Source organism: Ctenocephalides felis, unplaced genomic scaffold, assembly GCF_003426905.1.
Source record: "Ctenocephalides felis isolate EL2017-DRISC unplaced genomic scaffold, ASM342690v1 CF-g0.4_SCAFFOLD_01604, whole genome shotgun sequence".
NCBI lineage: Eukaryota > Metazoa > Arthropoda > Insecta > Siphonaptera > Pulicidae > Ctenocephalides > Ctenocephalides felis.
Genome location: NW_020537758.1, coordinates 59613078 through 59634878, shown reverse-complemented (window position 1 = coordinate 59634878; position 21801 = coordinate 59613078). Strand labels below are relative to the sequence as shown.

Below are 21801 nucleotides of genomic sequence, written 5' to 3'. Positions count from 1 at the left end.
AAGAAAAGATTAATGATAAAATTGAATTAATTACCTGTATGTTTGAATATACGTTAGCACTTTTTTACTAAACAAGAATTTTGAACAAAAAATGAATTTGTGAGTTATTTTTCCGCCGAATAGTTAACTTTTGTAAATCAAAATTACTAAAAGTGTTGTCTTTTTTAAAATTATTATTTGAAAACAAATAATATTTACTATATATATACTATATATATATTTATTAGTATTTACATCCTAACATAAAAAAACACACACATATAATCTCACAGTTCTCGTTTCAAGTTTTTACACGTGTTACATATGAACCATCAAATTCAGTTAGTTCGCTTCCAAAAGCCAATAGTATAACATCGAGAAAACAATATTATTTGTTTTCAAATAATAATTTTAAAAAAGACAACACTTTTGGTAATTTTGATTTACAAAAGTGAACTATTCGGCGGAAAAATAACTCACAAATTCATTTTTTGTTCAAAATTCTTGTTTAGTGAAAAAGTGCTAACGTATATTCAAACATACAGGTAATTAATTCAATTTTATCATTAATCTTTTCTTAAAAAATTTTTTCCATAACTTTCATAAAAAATTTCTATCATTTTTAATATCCTGTTCTGATAATCCATTCATTTATTTTTATCATTTTCATTTTGATCATATTATCATATTTCTGTACATTATTATTTGTTACAATTAATTTATTATTTAAGAAAAATCTATTTTCTATTCCTAAACATATTGTTTGCTTAAATCTCATCAAGATCATGTTTCTTGACTGATGTCCTGAAGATGGAACGTACCTAGTTCCGAAACGTTGACAGTAAACAAATAATTAAATAAAGAAATTGTTTATTAAAAACTTTTCTTGTTTTTTTATTTTGTATTATTTTTGGATTCTTGTTCGAAACTCTACAAAATATACACAAATCCAAGATTCTACCATTCAATATATATATATATATATATATATATATTGAATAGTCTTCAATTTGATGTTGATATATATGTTTAATTTGAGTTAAAAAGTCGGGCGTAACATCAATAAAAATAATATGGGAGTTTTTTTTAACTTTATTTATTTAAAATCCATGCGTTTCGGTTAGCATCTTAGCCTTCATTCAGTGGTAATCAAATTAAAATTTTGTATCCTAATCATGCTATATAAGAATACAAAATTTTAATTTGATTACCACTGAATGAAGGCTAGGATGTTAGCCGAAACGTATGGATTTAAATAGATAAACTTAAAAAAAAAAAACTCTCATACTATGTTACGCCCGACTTATATAGGTATTTATAGTAATGGGCTGAAAATTGAAAATAAAAATTTTTGCATTTCTCGACGTTTTGAAGGTTTCTGAACATTTTGGCATACCTCATAAAAAATTGATGTGTATGTGTGTGTGTGTGTGTTTTGTATGTCCGCATTTTTTCGTCCACGTTTTCGGGCGCACGAATCAACCGATTTGAAGGGTTCAAAAAACTTTCGATTCCTATCGATTCGGAGATGTGCTGATTAGTTTTGGCAAAGGCAGGTCCAGCAGTTTACTGATATACGGAGCGAAGAGTGCAGAAAATACAAATCGAGTTTTTGAGTGAATTACTCCGTTCACTCCGATTTGAATGATCTAAAAAAGATTCAATTTGTAATGATTAGGAGAAGATCTGATTAGTTTTTGGCAAAGGCAGGTCCAGCCATTTCGAAGATACAGAGGTAAATGTGCAAAAAATGGCAGTTTTTGAGAGAACTAAGCGTCCAATTGTTTCAAGAAAATAATTGCTTTTGGTAAAAAATGAACTCAATTTTTTTTATCAAAAAAAATTTTTTTTTTCAAAAAATGTTTATTTTTTCTTCAATATTTTTTTATATAGAAAATAATTCAGATTTTAATTGTAATTCTGTTCTAATATATTTAAAACAAATAATTTCAACTTTGCAATTCTATTTATGTAATTCTTATAAATATTGGACAATCTTACAATATTTAATAACGTTTTCAAATAGATTATTTAATAATCTATTTGAAAACATTCGGAAATCGTTCTTCGTGGACATAGCAGCATCTTTCAATAATATGATAACTATTAGACGTATGAGCTAATATAAACCCCACACATAGTAGAATGATAAACCGATGGGTTGCCTCTCATAAAATACGTCAAGTTATAAGTGTTCAACAAAACAGCTTATAGAACATGTAAACTAAGAGTTCTGATTGCTGTTGAAACAATAAAAAAAAAAATGAAAACATTTAATATTCCTCGACCAATTCGTTACGGTACGAGAAGTTACTGCAATTTGCCTCATCGAACAATGCCATACTTCACTAGTTTTTAATTTGCTTGCATTATTTTTACAGGCTGTTGCACTCGATGGCACTATGTTCTTTAAATCAGGATTAATGTCAGGTGGTGAATCTGATCTTATGAGGAAAGCTAGACGATGGGACCATAGAAATTTAGTTGAAATAAAAATCAAAGTTGTATGTACTCAAAACCTTTATTTACTACCCGCATAGTATATTATTAAGTATGTTAAATTTGAGTGTTAAGAATTTTTTTATTATTTTTGTTTTCTGTTCAGGAAGAATACGAAAAAGAATTGCGGGATGTAATCAAAGAAATTAAAACTTTGAAAAATAAATCCTGTGAAAAAAAAGGAATTGAAATTAGATTGAGAATGATGAAAAATTTCGCACAAGAGATGGTAGAATATGCAATATTTAGTTATACATTTATATGTATCCTAAATTATTTTATTTTTAGGCTGAACAAAAAAATTCAATGAATGAAACTATTAATGAAATAATTTCAAAAATCCAGGAAGTTGATGTAAGTAGAGATTATGAAATATTATATTTATAAGAAATAAAAATTTGGAATTCTATACATAAAAATATATACTAAAATAAGTTTTAAATTATCTAAAATATCTGATAGTTTTAGTTTTAGATAATACATAGCAAAAGTATTTTTTTTTTTGTTAGTTTTTTTGGTTGTGAGCCGCGTTGTTTAGTTTTTAACACCTTAATATAATTTTTAAGTATACGTTATTTAATTGTTTTCTAAAATTTATTGTTAACTATAAATCATTTCCAACTGTTTTTTTACATAGACTTTATAAAAACTAACACATGGGTAGGGTAAGAAGGACCAACTGAACCTATACCCTGGAAAAGGTGTAAACAATTAAAAATAGCCGAAAAAGTGATGCAAGTTAATAAAAAACAATTTTACAAATTATAAGTCAAAAATATTTATTCCACTCCTTTTTGATGATTTTTTATGAAATACTACATCAAGGTAGTTTTATATATGAAAAAAGTGTACCCGTAAATATTATATTTTGCATCGGTTGAATAATGTATCTATTTTCTTGTAAAAACCCTTTAAAATCAAAAATAAGCATGGGGCCTTTTTGCCCCGTGACCGTCTCATTTTCCCTCGCCTATAGGGACTAGGTTACAATTTTTTTAAAAAGAGCAAAATTAGCATATTTCTAAAATGAATAAGCTGGGAGTTTTACTGAATATAGTCAAAAAATTATTGTTTGTTTAATACGTGTTATTTGTTGTGCTATAATTGGTTTGGTTTTTACAATATAATTATACTCAAATTGGACCTTTGTGGGGCACATACATACTATTATCCTATACACACTATTAACTATTATATTTGTTTAGATATGAAATTCAAGAGCTTTGTTTTAAATTCAAATTTTAAATGCAAATTTTAACATTTGAGTGAAACTGAATTATTTTTCAGGGTGACATTGAAACTATTTCTGAAGATTTAGAAGCATATTATCAGAAATTAAATGAATTGAAAAGACGTATTAAAAATATCGTAGATGAGGAATTTCGTGATTTTTGTACAAATATTGGAATAATGGATATTGAGCAGTATGAAAAGGGAGGTCTACAAGAACAGCGGAAAAGAGAACAAACTAAGCTTGACCGACAGAAAGAAATTGATAAAATGTTAAACAAATTGGAATACATGAAACAACAAGATCGAACTACCGGTAACTAAAAAGTCGCTTATATATATATATATATATATATATATATATATATATATATATATATATTAATTTTGATAGAGAAATATGTGAGATTTAATCTTTAGGGCTATACATCAAACAAAAGCTTGTAGGAACCTATAACATTTGTATTGTTTCCATACGTTTGTTTGTAGACTATATTGTTTCCAGACTATAATTTGAAAGAACAGAACGAAACTATTAATTAAAACTAATTTATAAAGAAAGTGATATGGTGTGAAACTTACATGTAATTGAAATATTACTAATTATTCCCTAATAATAATTGTTCACATTTGCACTACTAAAACAGTTCTTGTCATTTTAAATCGGAACAATTATATAATTTTTTAGAATTTTTAGTGAGTAACATGTTGCAAAGTCGATATCCGATGCGACAGTAAAGCATAAATATGCAAAACACATTAACATGTTATTTACTGATTTATATGAAAAAGACGAACTATTATTAAAAACACTCACATAAATTCTCCCAATTCCACTACCAAAGCACCAATTTTATTTAAATATACGTTTTTCCAATACCCTATACTAATATTTACCGTTCAGTTAAAAATAATATTTATTGTTTTTGAAATTACTATTAGCACCAATATATGAGTGATGTTAAATGTAGAACTGCTTCAAATAAAATGATGTTTCAATTTCCACAGTTAACACTTTAATTATTAAAAACTATACACTGCGATTTGTAGAACATATTTATTTCCAATAGCTCAATTTATTTTAATGACAAGGGCCATCCAATATTTTTAGTAATACCTGTAGATGTAGATGTTAAAATAAACGATTTTTTGTTTATTCACGACTAAAACATAGATTTTCCAAATTTATCACACAAAAAATCAGCGTCTGCCTTTGTGATGTATTTATTGTCATTAGCATAAGATACACATGTTGAAAATTGAAGTCTTTTAAAAAGTATAAGAAATTCAGAAAGAATTAATATATAGCATGCGCGGTAAAGGTACAATAATATCACCTTGGATTTTTCTACCCAAAATAATTGCTTCAATAATGTGGCTTATAATTTTTATGATTTTGTACCATATTTTAACTGACTTATAGTAATTTTAATTTCTAAATTACATTTTTTTCACTAATAATTCAATACACATTATTCTTAAGTTCATATTTGAAGTGAATTAATTTGTCAAAACCTGTGCACATGTGCTCTATTCAACCTACGATCATCAAAATTATGGCAGTAAATGGAGAGGAAAAAAGCGCTCTGTGAATTTTTTTTACTGTGCTCCAATTGCATGATTTTTTGGAAATAGGCTAATCTTAATTTTAAGTTCAGAAGTGAAAACAATTTGCACTCCGTCATCCCCCCCCCTCGTATTAATTGAATTATAACTCTTAATTCTAATTTTATCAGAACTTGTAATATACTATTTTAAAAATAATTAGATGAGCTACAACTTTCTCTATCATAAATTTTACAGTAATTTCTCTTATTTTAACGGCGGAGGGTTAAAGGGGTCGAAAGACACTCTGGTTGTACAGCAGCGCACACTTTAAACAATCATAACTATATTAACATAATAGCAAAATAATAATAAAAAGCAATAATTAGTCAGAAAAAGACCTTGAATTTTCATCTATATACCTTTATATGTATCTTTTATTCTTTCAAAGATATAATGATAAGAAATTGCAATTTATAAGATTATATTAAGAGCTGAAACTTTCAGAGAATTGTTTTTTTTAATTTGGATTCATTTGAGCCCTTGTGAGCGAGGAAAGAAAAAATGAAAGTGCGCAATTCAATCAAACTTCGTATGGGAATAGCATGGAAAAATTTTTGAAAATTAAAAAAAAAATTATTATATATATATATATATATATATATATTTATATATCTTATTGTAATATATAAAACTAATAAAATATAAAAAAAATAATAAATATAAAAAACAGCAAGTTTAAAATCACTTAGGATAATTGAAGCAAAGGAAGTGTGTTCTTTGTATCATTTGAATTGTCAGATATAATGAATATTTTACTTTTTATATTTTTCACATTACAAACTTGTACACTTGAAAGATCATACACCCTATATATCCCAATAAATGATGAATGGCAGGGTATTGTATCGACATCTTCCATCGTTGGCCAAAGACAACTTCTCCATTTAATGAAGCAATATTGCATATATAGATGATGGAGCCAACAATTAATAAGCAGTATCGATCAGCTTCTTTTATCATGTTGAAGGTATAACATTGATGATCCTCAGGCATACGCCCAATCAAATCTTCCCAAATTAATCCGTAAACTGAAAGTCAGTGAATGACAGGGACTGGGAAAACAATTCTCATTATATTAATTCTAACAGCGGTTCAATCGAAAAACGAAATAGCTCTAGCTCGTCTGTAATAGCTGCGACGTTATTACTAGGTGGAAGAACTGCACATTCCGCTTTAGAGCAGCCATTGAACATGCAAATTGAGACTCCTACGTGCATTATTTCTAGAGCATCCGGTATGGCAAAAGTATTACAAAAATGTAAATTAATTATTTGGGATGAGTGCACGATGACTCATAAGAAATAGCTTGAAGTTCTTGATCGGTTTCGGGATGCACTGATATTGCTTGACGGAGATTTTAGGCAAACATTGCCTGCAATTTCTCGATCGACACCAGCAGACGAAAGTAATGTTTGCCTGAAATATTCAACGCTATGGCGGCACGTACGTACATTGCAACTGACTACGAATATGCGTGTCCAGTTACAAAATGATCCATCTGCAGAGGTGTTCTCATGGCAGTTACTGCAAATTGGAAACGGACTGCTACCAGTATATGAGATGTCTCGACGAATATACTTCCTTGATCATGTTTGTAGTTTAGTAGCATCGAAGGCAGAACTAATCAAAAAAGTTTTTCTTGATATACAAGTAAATTACAAAAATCACCATTGGCTTAGTGAATCATTGGCTCGATCTGCCAGGGATGCCAACACACGTATTAAAATTAAAAATACGTGTGCCAATTATCCTTTTACAAAATATCAATCAGCCGAAATTATGCAACGGCACGCGATTTGCAGTTACGAAATTAATGAAAAACATATTGGAAACAAAGATTTTAACGGGTCTGTCAAAGGCGTATATGTCCTCATTCCTAGAATACCCATCATTCCGATCGATACACAGTTTCAATTGAAAAGATTGCAATTTCCTGTTCGAATCGCATTTGCAATCACAATAAATAAAGACCAATCCTTTGAAATGCGTGGTTTGGATTTAGATCAGGATTGTTTTTTACATGGTCAACTGTATGTATTATAGTTTATTTTTATATATATATATATATTTTTTCTCTATATTTGTCTTTAGTTTTTTCTTTTTATATATTAACTAAAGTAGATACACCACTGGGCGTATGTACTAATTTGTAAACAAGCAATTGTAAACACTTGTCAGCATTCTCTGCTAAATATAATTATTTTTATAGATTGCAGAATAAAAATAAAATAAAAAAAAAAAAAAAAAAACTGTATGTCGCGCTTAGTCGAGTTGACAAGCCAGATAGCCTTTACATTTTCGCAGACAGTGGAAAAACAAAAAATATTGTATATCCACAAATATTGCAAAATTAAACTATTATAAAAACTATTATTTGTTTTATTTCCCATCTCTCAACCATTCAATCACATTGTGCCACAGCAAAACGTGACAGGATACAGCTAGTATATATATATATATATATATATATATATATATATATATATATTTATACATGAGTGAATTCTTGAGGGCGATACATCAAACAAAGAAAAGGCAAAGATTTATAAAATAATCTTTAACTCCAAACGTTTCGACATTCAATTTAATGTCATCATCAGTGGAAATTGAACATAGTATTTTATATCTAAAAATGTGTACACATCACAGAATTTTGCACCTAACATTGATACAACTAACCAGTCGATAATCATGAATTTTTTTAGTAAGAAAAATGAAAGTTTTGTTTTGCAAAACTGTGGAAATAATTTTTTAATATCTTTGCACAGACCAGAGGCTATATCATCTCTGATTAAAATTCTAATAAATCGGTGTTCTATAAATTATTCTTGGAACAATATTAGGCTAGATATGAAAATGGGGTTTTACAGTACTCAAAATAAGCTTGAGTACTTCTGCGTGTAAAATGAGTGAGCTATCATGCAGATAAAAGACGCATACCATATTTTTTTCATTTAAAGCAAACAGTTTTTGAGTGGCATTTCCACCAAAATTAAAAATAATCGTATTCCCTCTAGAATCAACTTGGTTTAAGAGATCTTGACGGATTTTAGAAAATACCATAACTTTAGTGCAAACGATTTCCAAAAAGCTCCTGATTTTATGAAAAAAAATCTATTTAAAAAAATAAAAGATTACGTATATAGGTATATAAATGAAAATTCAAGGTCTTTTACTGACCAATTATTGCTTTTTATTATTTTTCTGTTACACAAATATTGATAGTGTCCAACAAGAGTGTCTTTCGAGTTCTTCAATCCTTTGCCATTTCAAAATAAGAGAAGTTACTGTAAAATTTATGATAGAGAAACTTGTAGCTCATTTAATTTTCTTTAAAATAGTGTATTGCAAATACTGATAAAATCAGAATTAAAATAGTTATAATTCAATTAATCCGGTGGGTGTTGACGAGGTGCAAATTGTTTTCACTTCTGAACTTAAGATAAAGATTTCCTATTTCCGACACACGCTTTTTTCCTCTCCATTTACTGCAATAATTTTGTCGATCGTAGGTTGAATAGAGCACATGTGAACAGGATTTGATAAATTAGTTCACTTCAAATATAAACTAAAAGCCAGTTAAAAAAATATGGTACGAAATTATAAAAATTGTAGGCAACATTATTGAAGTAATTATTTTGGAAGTAGAAAAATCCAAGGTGATATTGTTTTTTCTGAGTTTGTTATACTTTTTACAAGATTTCAATATTCAACGCGTGTATCTATGCTATGACAATAAATACATCACAAAGGCAGATGATGATTTTTGTGTGATACATTTGTAAAATCAATGTTTTAGTCGTGAATAAACAAAAAATCATTCATTTATACATCCACATCTACAGGTATGGCTAAAAATACTATATAACCGTTAAATGCAATAATAAAAATAATAATGCAAATAAAATAAATTGAGCTGTTGGAAATAAATTTGTTCGATAATTTTTAATATACAATTTTATTGAACATTTTTTAATATTTATTAAATGGATAATTCAAGTGTTAACTGTGGGAATTGAGAATAATCATTTTATTTGAAACAGTTCTACATTCAACATCACTCATATATTGGTGTAAATGTAAATAGTAATTCGAAAACCAATAATGATTATTTTTAACTGAACGGTATGAATATTAGTATAGGATATTAAAAAAACGTAGATGTGGGTACAGGTCTGTCGGGTCATCTAGTATATATATATGCGTGTATATGTATATATATATACATAGCTGGGCACCGTTAATCAAAAAGTTAACTTCGTTAATCGTTAATCCGCTACAAAAAAGTTAGCTTCGTTAAACGTTAAAGCGTTACATTTCGGAATAATTAACGCAAGTTAACGTTAATCGTTAATCCGTTAATATGTGTAAAATTACATTTTTATATCGTTGCGTTAGTGAACTTAAAAAACTTATTGGTTTAGGTTCTGGAAGTTAACAGGTTATGAATAAAACAAAATACTTGTATAATTCAAATGTGTAATTCAACCCCTTAATGGCGCGACGCGCTTTATGCACACACCGTGATAATAACGCTATTGGTCGACTTTCTGTTTTTATGATTGCATATTGTTTTTACAAGAATTGTTTTTTAAATAAAGGGAAAGAGTTTTTTTGCGAAAAATAGGAAACGCGCGACGGGTTAAGCGTCGGGTATTAGGTGCATATTTCTCTTCATGAACATTAACATGTTGAAGTTCTCTTCTGAAAGCGAGGCTCGTTTTGGTGTCAAAATGTCTTTACCCGTGGAAAACAAACGTTCAACTGCAGCGCTTGAGGGTATAGCAGTATTGTATTTAATAAATTGATTTATGAATATCTGTTCCCCGAGGAATGCAGCATCGTTGAACAAGTCTTTTGAACATGTTGGCACTGTTCATCATTCACGAGTGGTCCAAATCTTTTCTCTATGTCATTTAATAAGGCATTGGCTAAAGCTGTGCCGTGCGGTAAATAGTAGGCATTGGCAGGGCCGTGCCTGGGTATGTGGCCGCCTGCGTGCGAGCATATGGCCGCCCTTAAAAATAGCATAATAGGAAAATATCCAATATGTTCTCACGAAAATAATCGTCTTGTAATTTTCAAGTTTTCTCGACTTTTGAAGTCATTCTGAATCGTTTGAAAGCCGATTTTTGAATTTTCGGCAACGTTTTCTCAAAAACGGTTAAATTCAATTCAAAAGTTTAAAAGTCATTTGATGTAACTAGATAATGACTAGCGCCTGTCAGTTTTGTGCGACGATCGGCCAAGCTGTTTCTAATCAACAGAAAAATATAAAATTTATTGTACACGTTTTAGCCAAAAATTCTGCATCGATTTTAAAAATTCAGGAACTGTTTGAAAGATATCATTTAGGAATCGTGCTGATTAGTTCTAAGAGATCGATCGGTTCGTTTCTTCGTGTTTAATTGGTGAATATTGCTTTACGATGATATTTATAAAACTTTTTTGGCGATAGTGATCATGGTCTCTAAGATAACTAAATATTTCGACCCACATTAAGTCATTTTAATTTTTAAAATATGTACTATCAAAGATTGCAAAAATGAGCGGCGCTTTTTTACGTGAGTCAAAATTTCATCTTTAGTCGACCTTTTCTCAAAAATGCACAATCCCATTTGAAAAATCGTCAAAATTCGTAAATTCGATAAGCACTCGTGCTGCTTAGTTTTGCCTTTAGAATTTTCAAAAAAGTCTCAAATTTTTAATTAGTGAATTGATTTTAAAAATTCAAAAACCATTACAAACGTTTTCCATTTGAGAATCTTGCTGATTAAATTTTGTCAATAATCGACGAGTCGTTTTTCAGTTATTGATTAACAAATTGCTTTGGAAATTTGGATCTTGTTTTTAATTTACTACAGTTGTTTCTTGTTCAATAATATGTAATTTTCAAACTATTTATAAAACATAACTAATATTTTTAGAAAATTTGTACAAAATTGAATAATCTGCGATAGTTTTTCACATTGCAATGTACTCATGAATTAATATATTTTCATTGTTAAGTCGATTATTAACACATGTTGGATACTTCATGCAACTTGATTTAGGTAAAGTTGCCACTTACACCAGGTTTATAACTTATAAATTATTTAGAAACAGAGTCGCATTCAATAGGGCCGCCTTTGGCTGATTTTTACTACGGTAATTTTGGTCTTTAAGATATATACAGCGGACTTTACGGCAGCGAATGAGTTCAGCGGACTTTGAGCTTGGCCGCCTCTTAATCCAACAACCTTTTAATTTGGCCGCCTTTTAATTCAGTAGACTTTTAATGCAACAGCTATTTATTTCGACCATTTTTTGTTATGGCCGTCTTTGAATTTGTTCTTTTTTTCATTTGGCCGCTCCTCGGCCGTCTCAAAAGGCGGCCGCCTGCGTGCGGTGCACGCACTGCACGCTGGCCAGGCACGGTCCTGGGCATTGGATTAACGATTAACGGACTTCTGGCATTTTAACGGAAGTTAACGTGTCCGTTAACATTTTCAAAAGTTAACTTAAAAGTTAATCCGTTAATCAAAATGTTAACTTCGTTAATTAACGATTAACGGATTAACGAGTTAATGCCCAGCTATGTATATACGAGGTCTGTTCAAAAAGTACCCGGAATTTTCGTTTTTTCAAAAAAATATTTATTTATTCGTCTACATTAATGTGGTCCCCTTCAAAGTAGTCCCCCCCAGATATAATACACTTATGCCAGCGTTTTTTCCAATTTTCGAAGCACCCTTGATATTCACTTTTTGATATGCCCTTGAGCACTCTCAGCGATTTTCTTCAATCGAGGAAAACCGCCGTCCTTTCATGGGTCTCTTCAACTTTGGGAATAGGAAAAAGTCACACGGAGCCATATCTGGTGAATTTTTGCACTTTGCAACACTTTATTTCATTTTTTACGCAAAATTTAATACAAATTCTTTGACTTTTCAATTCTTCCATTGTAAAAATCGCCGAGCTCAGAAAAACACGTCGAACCTTAGCGACTACCACAGACAAAGTAAACAGTGAATATAGCTGAAAATTTCATCATACTTTAGGGGCATGTATACCAACACAATAAAAAAAAATTTTTGACAATCAGACACTCCAGACCCGCGAAATTTAATTATTAGTAATTCCGGGTACTTTTTGAACACACCTCGTATATATATATATATATATATATATATATATATATATTGTAGAGTTTCGAACAAGAATCCAAAAATAATACAAAATAAAAAACAAGAAAAGTTATTTGTTTATTGTCGACGTTTCGGAACTAGGTACGTTCCATCTTCAGGACATCTGTCAAGAAACATGATCTTGATGAGATTTTAGCAAACAATATGTTTAGGAAAAGAAAATAGATTTTTCTTAAATAATGAATTAATTGCTAAAAAAAATATAATAATGTACAGAAATATGATAATATGTTCAAAATGAAAATGATAAAAATGATAAAAATAAATGAGTGGATTATCAGAACAGGATATTAAACATAATAGAAAATTTTTTGAAAGTTATGGAAATTTTTTAAGAAAAGGTTAATGACAAAGTTGAATTAATTACCTGTATGTTTGAATATTTGTTAGCACTTTTTCACTAAACAAGCTTTTTTAACAAAAATGAATTTGTGAGTTAATTTTCCGCCGAATAATTAGATTTTGTAAATCAAAATTACTAAAAGATTTGTCTTTTTTAAAATTATTATTTGAAAACACAAATAATATTGTTCTCTGGATGTTGTTCGATTGGCTTTTGAAAATTAACTAATTGAAACTGGTGTGTCCTTTGTAACACGTGTAAACACTTGAACGAGAGATGTGAGATTGTATGTGTGTGTTTTTATATGTTAGGGTGTGAATACTTAAATTGTTGATCTTAAAAGGAAGTCGATATTAATTGTTTGTCAAAAAGTGTAAAAAATTTAAATATGAATCATGTAATAGGTTGTGATCTGATCTAATGTTGACACTGTTAGAAATATTTATGAGAATGAGACAACTCTCCGCGAATAACCTTCTAAAGATGCAACTTTCATGATATAAAATCTTTGGAGTGAAATTAAATGAATGGGCGTTTTCTATAGAGTGTTGTACTAGGGTACTTTTGAAATTTTTTTGTTTATGGTGGACCACACTTAGTTCATGTTGTCTCATTCTCTTGTGTACATATTGGGAGGTTTGTCCAATATATTGAAAAGCACAGACATTACAAGAAACAGAATATACTACATTAGTATTGAGATTGGATGGGGTAGGGGATTTAATGTTCGTAAAGAATTGGTTGAAGGAGTGTAAGGATGAGCCTGATACTGAAATGTTTTCTTCTAACAAAATTTTGGCAAAATAATAATATAAATCTTCAACGTATGGTATGCTGCAGTAAATAAGATTGGTGTTTTTGATGTTAGTACTGGTATTGGGAGAATTAATTTGTGTTTTTAAGAAAGTTCGTCTTTTTTGAATAACTGAATGAATGAGATTTTTTGGGTAACCATTTTCAATTAGAGTTATTTTTACTAGGGATAAATTTTGTGGATGGAAAGTTTGGTGAGACAACAAAATAGCATGGTCTGTAAGGGAAATAATAGTGTTTATCTTATAGTTTCTGGGACAGTATGAGGAATAGTGTAAGTATCTACCCGACCATGTAGTTTTTCTATACCAATTTGTTCGAATAAAGTTATTAGTGTTGTAAACGGATACATCCAAGAAATTAAGTCTGTTGTTATTTTGTAGTTCATGTGTGAAAATTATATTATTGTTAAAATTATTGAAGAGATCTAGTACTGTGTTTATATGATTTTTGTTAATGATAAAAAAAGTGTCATCTACATATCTAATATAAAAGTTAATTTGAAATTTTAAAGTTGAGAAAACGGAAATTTCTAGTGTTTGTAAAACTAAGTCGATGATTCCGGGAGATAAGGGACATCCCATAGCTGCGCCTTTACTTTGAGAATAAAAGTTGTCTTGGCAATGGAAATAGAAGTAATTTAAAATAGTGTTGATAATATGAGTGAAGACTGTTTTCGGAAAGTCAGTAAAGTTACAAATTGTGTGCCAACGTTTATCGATTGAGTTTAGGATTAATTCATGTGGGACACATGTAAAAAGGTTGACCACATCTAAGCTTAGAAATAAGTGGTTTTCAGGTTTCTTATTTCTAAGCTTAGATGTGGTCAACCTTTTTACATGTGTCCCACATGAATTAATCCTAAACTCAATCGATAAACGTTGGCACACAATTTGTAACTTTACTGACTTTCCGAAAACAGTCTTCACTCATATTATCAACACTATTTTAAATTACTCCTATTTCCATTGCCAAGACAACTTTTATTCTCAAATTAAAGGCGCAGCTATGGGATGTCCCTTATCTCCCGGAATCATCGACTTAGTTTTACAAACACTAGAAATTTCCGTTTTCTCAACTTTGAAATTTCAAATTAACTTTTATATTAGATATGTAGATGACACTTTTTTTATCATTAACAAAAATCATATAAACACAGTACTAGATCTCTTCAATAATTTTAACAATAATATAATTTTCACACATGAACTACAAAATAACAACAGACTTAATTTCTTGGATGTATCCGTTTACAACACTAATAACTTTATTCGAACAAATTGGTATAGAAAAACTACATGGTCGGGTAGATACTTACACTATTCCTCATACTGTCCCAGAAACTATAAGATAAACACTATTATTTCCCTTACAGACCATGCTATTTTGTTGTCTCACCAAACTTTCCATCCACAAAATTTATCCCTAGTAAAAATAACTCTAATTGAAAATGGTTACCCAAAAAATCTCATTCATTCAGTTATTCAAAAAAGACGAACTTTCTTAAAAACACAAATTAATTCTCCCAATACCAGTACTAACATCAAAAACACCAATCTTATTTACTGCAGCATACCATATGTTGAAGATTTATATTATTATTTTGCCAAAATTTTGTTAGAAGAAAACATTTCAGTATCAGGCTCATCCTTACACTCCTTCAACCAATTCTTTACGAACATTAAATCCCCTACCCCATCCAATCTCGATACTAATGTAGTATATTCTGTTTCTTGTAATGACTGTGCTTTTCAATATATTGGACAAACCTCCCAATATGTACACAAGAGAATGAGACAACATGAACTAAGTGTGGTCCACCATAAACAAAAAAATTTCAAAAGTACCCTAGTACAACACTCTATAGAAAACGCCCATTCATTTAATTTCACTCCAAAGATTTTATATCATGAAAGTTGCATCTTTAGAAGGTTATTCGCGGAGAGTTGTCTCATTCTCATAAATGTTTCTAACAGTGTCAACATTAGATCAGATCACAACCTATTACATGATTCATATTTACATTTTTTACACTTTTTGACAAACAATTAATATCGACTTCCTTTTAAGATCAACAATTTAAGTATTCACACCCTAACATATAAAAACACACCCATACAATCTCACATCTCTCGTTCAAGTGTTTACACGTGTTACAAAGGACACACCAGTTTCAATTAGTTAATTTTCAAAAGCCAATCGAACAACATCCAGAGAACAATATTATTTGTGTTTTCAAATAATAATTTTAAAAAAGACAAATCTTTTAGTAATTTTGATTTACAAAATCTAATTATTCGGCGGAAAATTAACTCACAAATTCATTTTTGTTAAAAAAGCTTGTTTAGTAAAAAAGTGCTAACAAATATTCAAACATACAGGTAATTAATTCAACTTTGTCATTAACCTTTTCTTAAAAAATTTCCATAACTTTCAAAAAATTTTCTATTATGTTTAATATCCTGTTCTGATAATCCACTCATTTATTTTTATCATTTTTATCATTTTCATTTTGAACATATTATCATATTTCTGTACATTATTATATTTTTTTTGCAATTAATTCATTATTTAAGAAAAATCTATTTTCTTTTCCTAAACATATTGTTTGCTAAAATCTCATCAAGATCATGTTTCTTGACAGATGTCCTGAAGATGGAACGTACCTAGTTCCGAAACGTCGACAATAAACAAATAATTAAATAAAGAAATTGTTTTTTTAAAAACTTTTCTTGTTTTTTATTTTGTATTATTTTTGGATTCTTGTTCGAAACTCTACAAAATATACACAAATCCAAGACTCTACCATTCAAATATATATATATATATATATATATATATATATATATATATATATACCGAATTATACACTTGTACAATCATGTAATGCAATATATGTTAGGATAGTTAGAAGTCTTAAAGCAGAACAACTCTATAAAAAAATATCGGATTTGTTTTTATTACGATTTAACTATTATTTATACAAAATATACACAAATCCAAGACTCTACCATTCATATATATATATATATATATATATATATATATATATATATATACCGAATTATACACTTGTACAATCATGTAATGCAATATATGTTAGGATAGTTAGAAGTCTTAAAGCAGAACAACTCTATAAAAAAATATCGGATTTGTTTTTATTACGATTTAACTATTATTTATACAAAGAATTTTTATAGTTGATTTGTTTTGCCATATTGCAGTTAATGTAGATCGTCTTACTAAGGTTGTTGAAAACTACTTCAATAAATTAACAAGATGTGAAATGGAATGGAATAAAACGAAAACACAATTTTTGAGATTGGATAGCCTGCTTAAGGGTAATGAGCTACTTATTGTAGAGAAACAAACAGCAATAAAAACAGCCAAGGATAAACTGCACGAGGTCAGTATGAGTTGAAAAAAAAACTTGTTAAATTTAATAAATTTTATATACAAATATGTAATATGCTGTAATATTATAAAAGCATTTGTTCAAAACTATAGCTATAATATTTAGTGAAGGTGGTATAAATGTTTCATGCTCCTTTTCGTCATATTATATTTTTAATTTGTCATTAATAATTAATCATATGATTGTACAATAGCATATCTACATATATATAAAAATAAGTCGGGTTTTCCTTCCTGGCGATATAACTCCAGAACGCACGAACCGATTTTGACGATTTTGCATTCGTTGGAAAGGTCTCGGGCTCTGCAAAGTTTATAGCTAAGAAAATTAGTGGTGCATGGCATCGTGCCTTAATGCAAATTGCTGGAACTTCACCGTAATTAAAAATTCGAGTAATGAATATAATCCATAATTGTTTTAAATAATTTCAAATAGATTTTCTACATATATATAAAAATAAGTCGGGTTTTCCTTCTTGACGATAACTCCAGAACGCACGAATTTCGACAATTTTGCATTCGTTGGAAAGGTCTCGGGCTCCGCAAGGTTCATAGCTAAAAAAATTAGTGGTGCATGGCATCGTGCCTTTATGCAAATTGCTGGAACTTCACGCACCGTAATTAAAAATTAGAGTAATGACATTAGTGAGAATTATCAGAATTATGCTTGGTTAACTCAACGAGCAATTCTTGCCGCTAAGAATAATGATGTACACGCACTGAATTTCACCATTCAATATTCAATCAAAAATTGCTGGCGGTTTGGTGACATACCAATGATTCTGACTGGTCTTCCGTTTGACTTCAAACGATTGCAATTTCCAGTTCGTCTTGCGTTCGCAATGACAATTAACAAGTCGCAAGGCCAATCGCTTAGTGTTTGCGGGATAAATTTAAAAAATCATAGTTTTTCACATGGGAAGTTATATGTTTCCTGTTCACGAGTTGGAAAACCATCCGCTTTGTTTGTGTTAACGTCAGACCAAAAAACAAAAAATGTGGTTTACCAAAGAGCACTTTAATGAAACGGATAATTTGCGGATTCACTTTCATTTACTTAGAGAAGCTCAACTAAAAAACACTTCATTTTTGTAATCGAAATAAATTCATTACTGTTGTGCAATAAAATCAAATTTTTCCTTTTCAAATATAAAACAAATAAAACATTTCTTCACCTTTCTCACGAAATCATCTTGTGGCGAAACGGAGTTCGTCGGGTTTGCTAGTTAAATTATAAATTATAATATGCAGAAATCATGTATTCTACATTGTAGAATGTTTTAAATCTCACGTGTGTACGTATACACTAACGTTACTATTTTTATAAGTGAAACTTTTGGATTTATTTCAAAATGTTTGATCTTTGCTCTAAATAAACTTTTATGTACTAAGGGTTTAAAATTATTTTTAGATCTACTCAAAACTTGATTTTGTGCCGTAATATTTTTTTTTAAAGCTAGATGAACCTAGTTTTGTAATGTTTAACATCTCGTAGGGTAAGATGGTTATTGCTATAAATCCAAAATTAAAATGTTTTCATATCTTTCTCGCTTTCTCGAGTAGTTTTAGACGTTTCTTGTAGTTTCGAGCTTTCTCGAAACTACAAAGATACACGTATGATGGCTGTTACTGTTTAGCTTCGATGTCTGAACTGGTCCACAAGGGCTATTTTATTTCTCCACAATCTGCCGATCTCACGACCCGTTAGGGCGCCACTATCCTCCACTTGGGATACAAAAAACAATTGTTTTATATTGATAGAGAGTCGTGCTGATAAGTTTCTGGAAAAAGTCTGTCCAGACGTTTCGGAGATATGATGCAAGTAGTGCAGAAAATGGAAATTGAGAAAACAGCATTTGATTTGATTGATTCAACTTGTAAGACCCAGTCGTTTCAGAGATAAGAGGCTGAAAGTGTAAAAAATAGCAGTTTTTGAGAGAAGAAAGCATCCGATTCGAGTGATTTAAAAAACATTTGTTTAGGAATTTTAAAAAATATATACATCCTAAAATTTAAGAAAAAATCTAATCTTTTTTTTAATATAAAAATTGATTCGAATTTTAATTTTAATTCTAGTTAAAATTCGAAAACTTTTTTTCATACTTAAACAAGTAAATAACTTTAATTCTACAATTCTGTTTATACAATTCTTAGATATATGAGAAAATATCCTTCATTCTAACTCCGCTTGATCCAATAATGAAGGACACAGTATTTATAATTATTGAAACCATTTAATATTCCTCGAAAATTTCATTACGAGACGGGATGTTCCAGCATTTTTTTATGCGCCACCAACAAAACTTTACATATGGCTCACTTCATGCTTACTAATCATTAAATGCAATATCAACAGGTTGTGCATGATTACTTTGGAAATTTAGAGGCCAATTCCCCGATAAAATAGATTTGTTATACCACGGATCTATAATCTTATAGTGTGGTAGTCACAAGCTGCCAAAATTTATGTATTTTCTGTGCTATCAGGCATTTTAAAATGATGTCTTCGACTAATATAATTTTGAACATTCTAATATTTTTAGGCAGAACAGCAACTAAAGGAGATATCAGAGACCTACTTAACTTTGCAGTCAAGTACTAAAAAATTAGATAATGATCTATTGAAGCTAAAAAATAATCGACACAAAGTATTCATGGACTGTAAGGTAATTGTGCTATATTTCTGTACATTAAGAGGCATTTTAATGTTTGAATGATTTTTATAAAAGTAGAAAAGTAAAAAAAATAAGACTCTTCTATGCTGTAGACCTGGTCCACGTCATGCTTGCTAATTGTAAATTGAAATATCAACAGACAATGCATGATTGCTTTGAAAATTTAAAGATCAATTCTCACATAAAATAGATTTGGCATATTACGGGTCTATAATCGTATGTCGTTGTAGGTACAAACTGCCAAAAAGTTGTGTATTTGCTGTACTATCAGGAATTCTAAAATGATGTCATCGGCTAATGACGAATGAGAGTTTGTGCCGTGAGGGACTTCCGTTTTATCATCAGTTTTATTTCGTAGAATCAAGGGAGCATAATGTGGACGAGGTGGCTGAGCGAAATGCATTGTGCGATAATGACAAGTTCATAACTTGCTATTAAACTTTGTTTTATTTATCCATTATCAAATTACGAATGGAACTAGTAATTGATTTAGCAATAATTGCTATAGATTTATGACTATAAGTGTCTATTTTTTGACGAAGCACATAAAATCAAATTCCAGCAGTGTTTTGTTATTTAATTTAACAAGATAATAACATGGATCAATTTCTGTTCATGTAAAAATATTTAAATATTCAATCTAGAAGATAAATACAGTCCTGTACTCAGAATATGTCAAATATTTTATTTATCTTTATTGGTTCTTGGCTCCGACCAGTTGCATAAATCACAACACTCAGAGTAAGTACGCAAGCAGAGCGGATAGTAATAAAATCTTTATCCTCGCCTCTAGTCATAAATCTATAACGTTAATGATGATTATCTGTTGGCAATCTTTGTTCAAAATTTGTTGGCATTTATTGAAACAGATTAACAGTATAAAGATACCTATTGTTGGAGATTCCAGCTTTGATATGGAAAGCTTAGATGAAAGTATATTAGAGACTTCAACTGCAATTTTGGAGAAAGAGAATAGGTAATATAACTATTATACTAATTTATTGACATAAAAAGTAAAATCAATATATCAATAAAAAAAATTAGATATATATATATATATAATGTATATATATATATATATATAGATAGATAGATAGATAGATACTTTATTTAAATTCAATATTTACAATTTACGTCAATACAATTATTATTTTTATCACAATATTATAATATAACTATAGTAATATCAGTGATATTTATGAACAACTCAAGATTAACCTAATGACAATTAATAATTAACTTAGATTAAAGAATTAATTTATTGTATAAATAGGTTGATCTATAGGATGTTTTTTGACAGTCGCATTGAAACAATTCCTGCTTTTCAATTTCCATTCATTGGGAAGCTTGTTGTAAATTTCGACGCCACATTCTATCGCTTTCCGACAGTAAATAGCAACACCTCCGTGCATATGTATACTACTGCAGAATGAGCTGACTAGCCGAAAATCACGTATATAGGTCGATTTTGCTCGTTGCCAAGCCAATGTTCACATAAACAAAAAATGTTTATTTTATTGTCATGGACAACTTTTGTTAATGCCTCCGTTTTATTGGATAAACATTGAATGTTCAAGGACATTATATATTAAACCAGTTTAACAATTTTTCTTCGTTTTTTCTCCCAGATGAAATAAAAAACGGTCCACACAGACTCCTTTTGGCCAAACATCCGGAGATTTTATTCTTTCCAATTCACTCTCTGCAACGGATACCTTGAAAGAGGCATATGTTTTCGGATGTTTAGAGGCCATTTTCTCACATTCAATATTTTGAAGTTTTTCTCATTTAAATAATTTTTTAGAGTTTCCGTCGATGTTTCCGGTGCCAGGCGAAACACATGCAAGTGAGCCTTCCTCACAACTCCGCGAGTGTAGTAGTGCTCACATTTGTTCCTTCTATGGCTTTGTTTTTTCGTTTCGGCGTCTTCTTTTTCTGGACCAAAGTCCAATTTCCATCGCATTTGCTCTAATTGATTGTTGTTCAGCTTGGGTCGATGATTAGGCAGCTCCGTGTTGGCAACCGCATCTCGGAATGTTTCGCTTCTACGCTT

At 29.8% G+C, this 21801-nt stretch overlaps 1 protein-coding gene across 1 annotated transcript; it reads left to right on the top strand.

Annotated features, from left to right (window-relative positions):
- Window positions 1–2780: 2780 nt before the first annotated feature.
- LOC113372288 lies at window positions 2781–20240 on the top strand. The gene is made up of 5 exons (XM_026612611.1): window positions 2781–2832; window positions 3766–4024; window positions 16884–17065; window positions 19617–19739; window positions 19979–20240. The coding sequence occupies exons 1-5, from the start codon at window positions 2785–2787 to the stop codon at window positions 20054–20056; spliced, it is 690 nt and encodes a 229-aa protein (XP_026468396.1). The 5' UTR covers window positions 2781–2784; the 3' UTR covers window positions 20057–20240.
- The last annotated feature ends 1561 nt before the right edge of the window (window positions 20241–21801 follow it).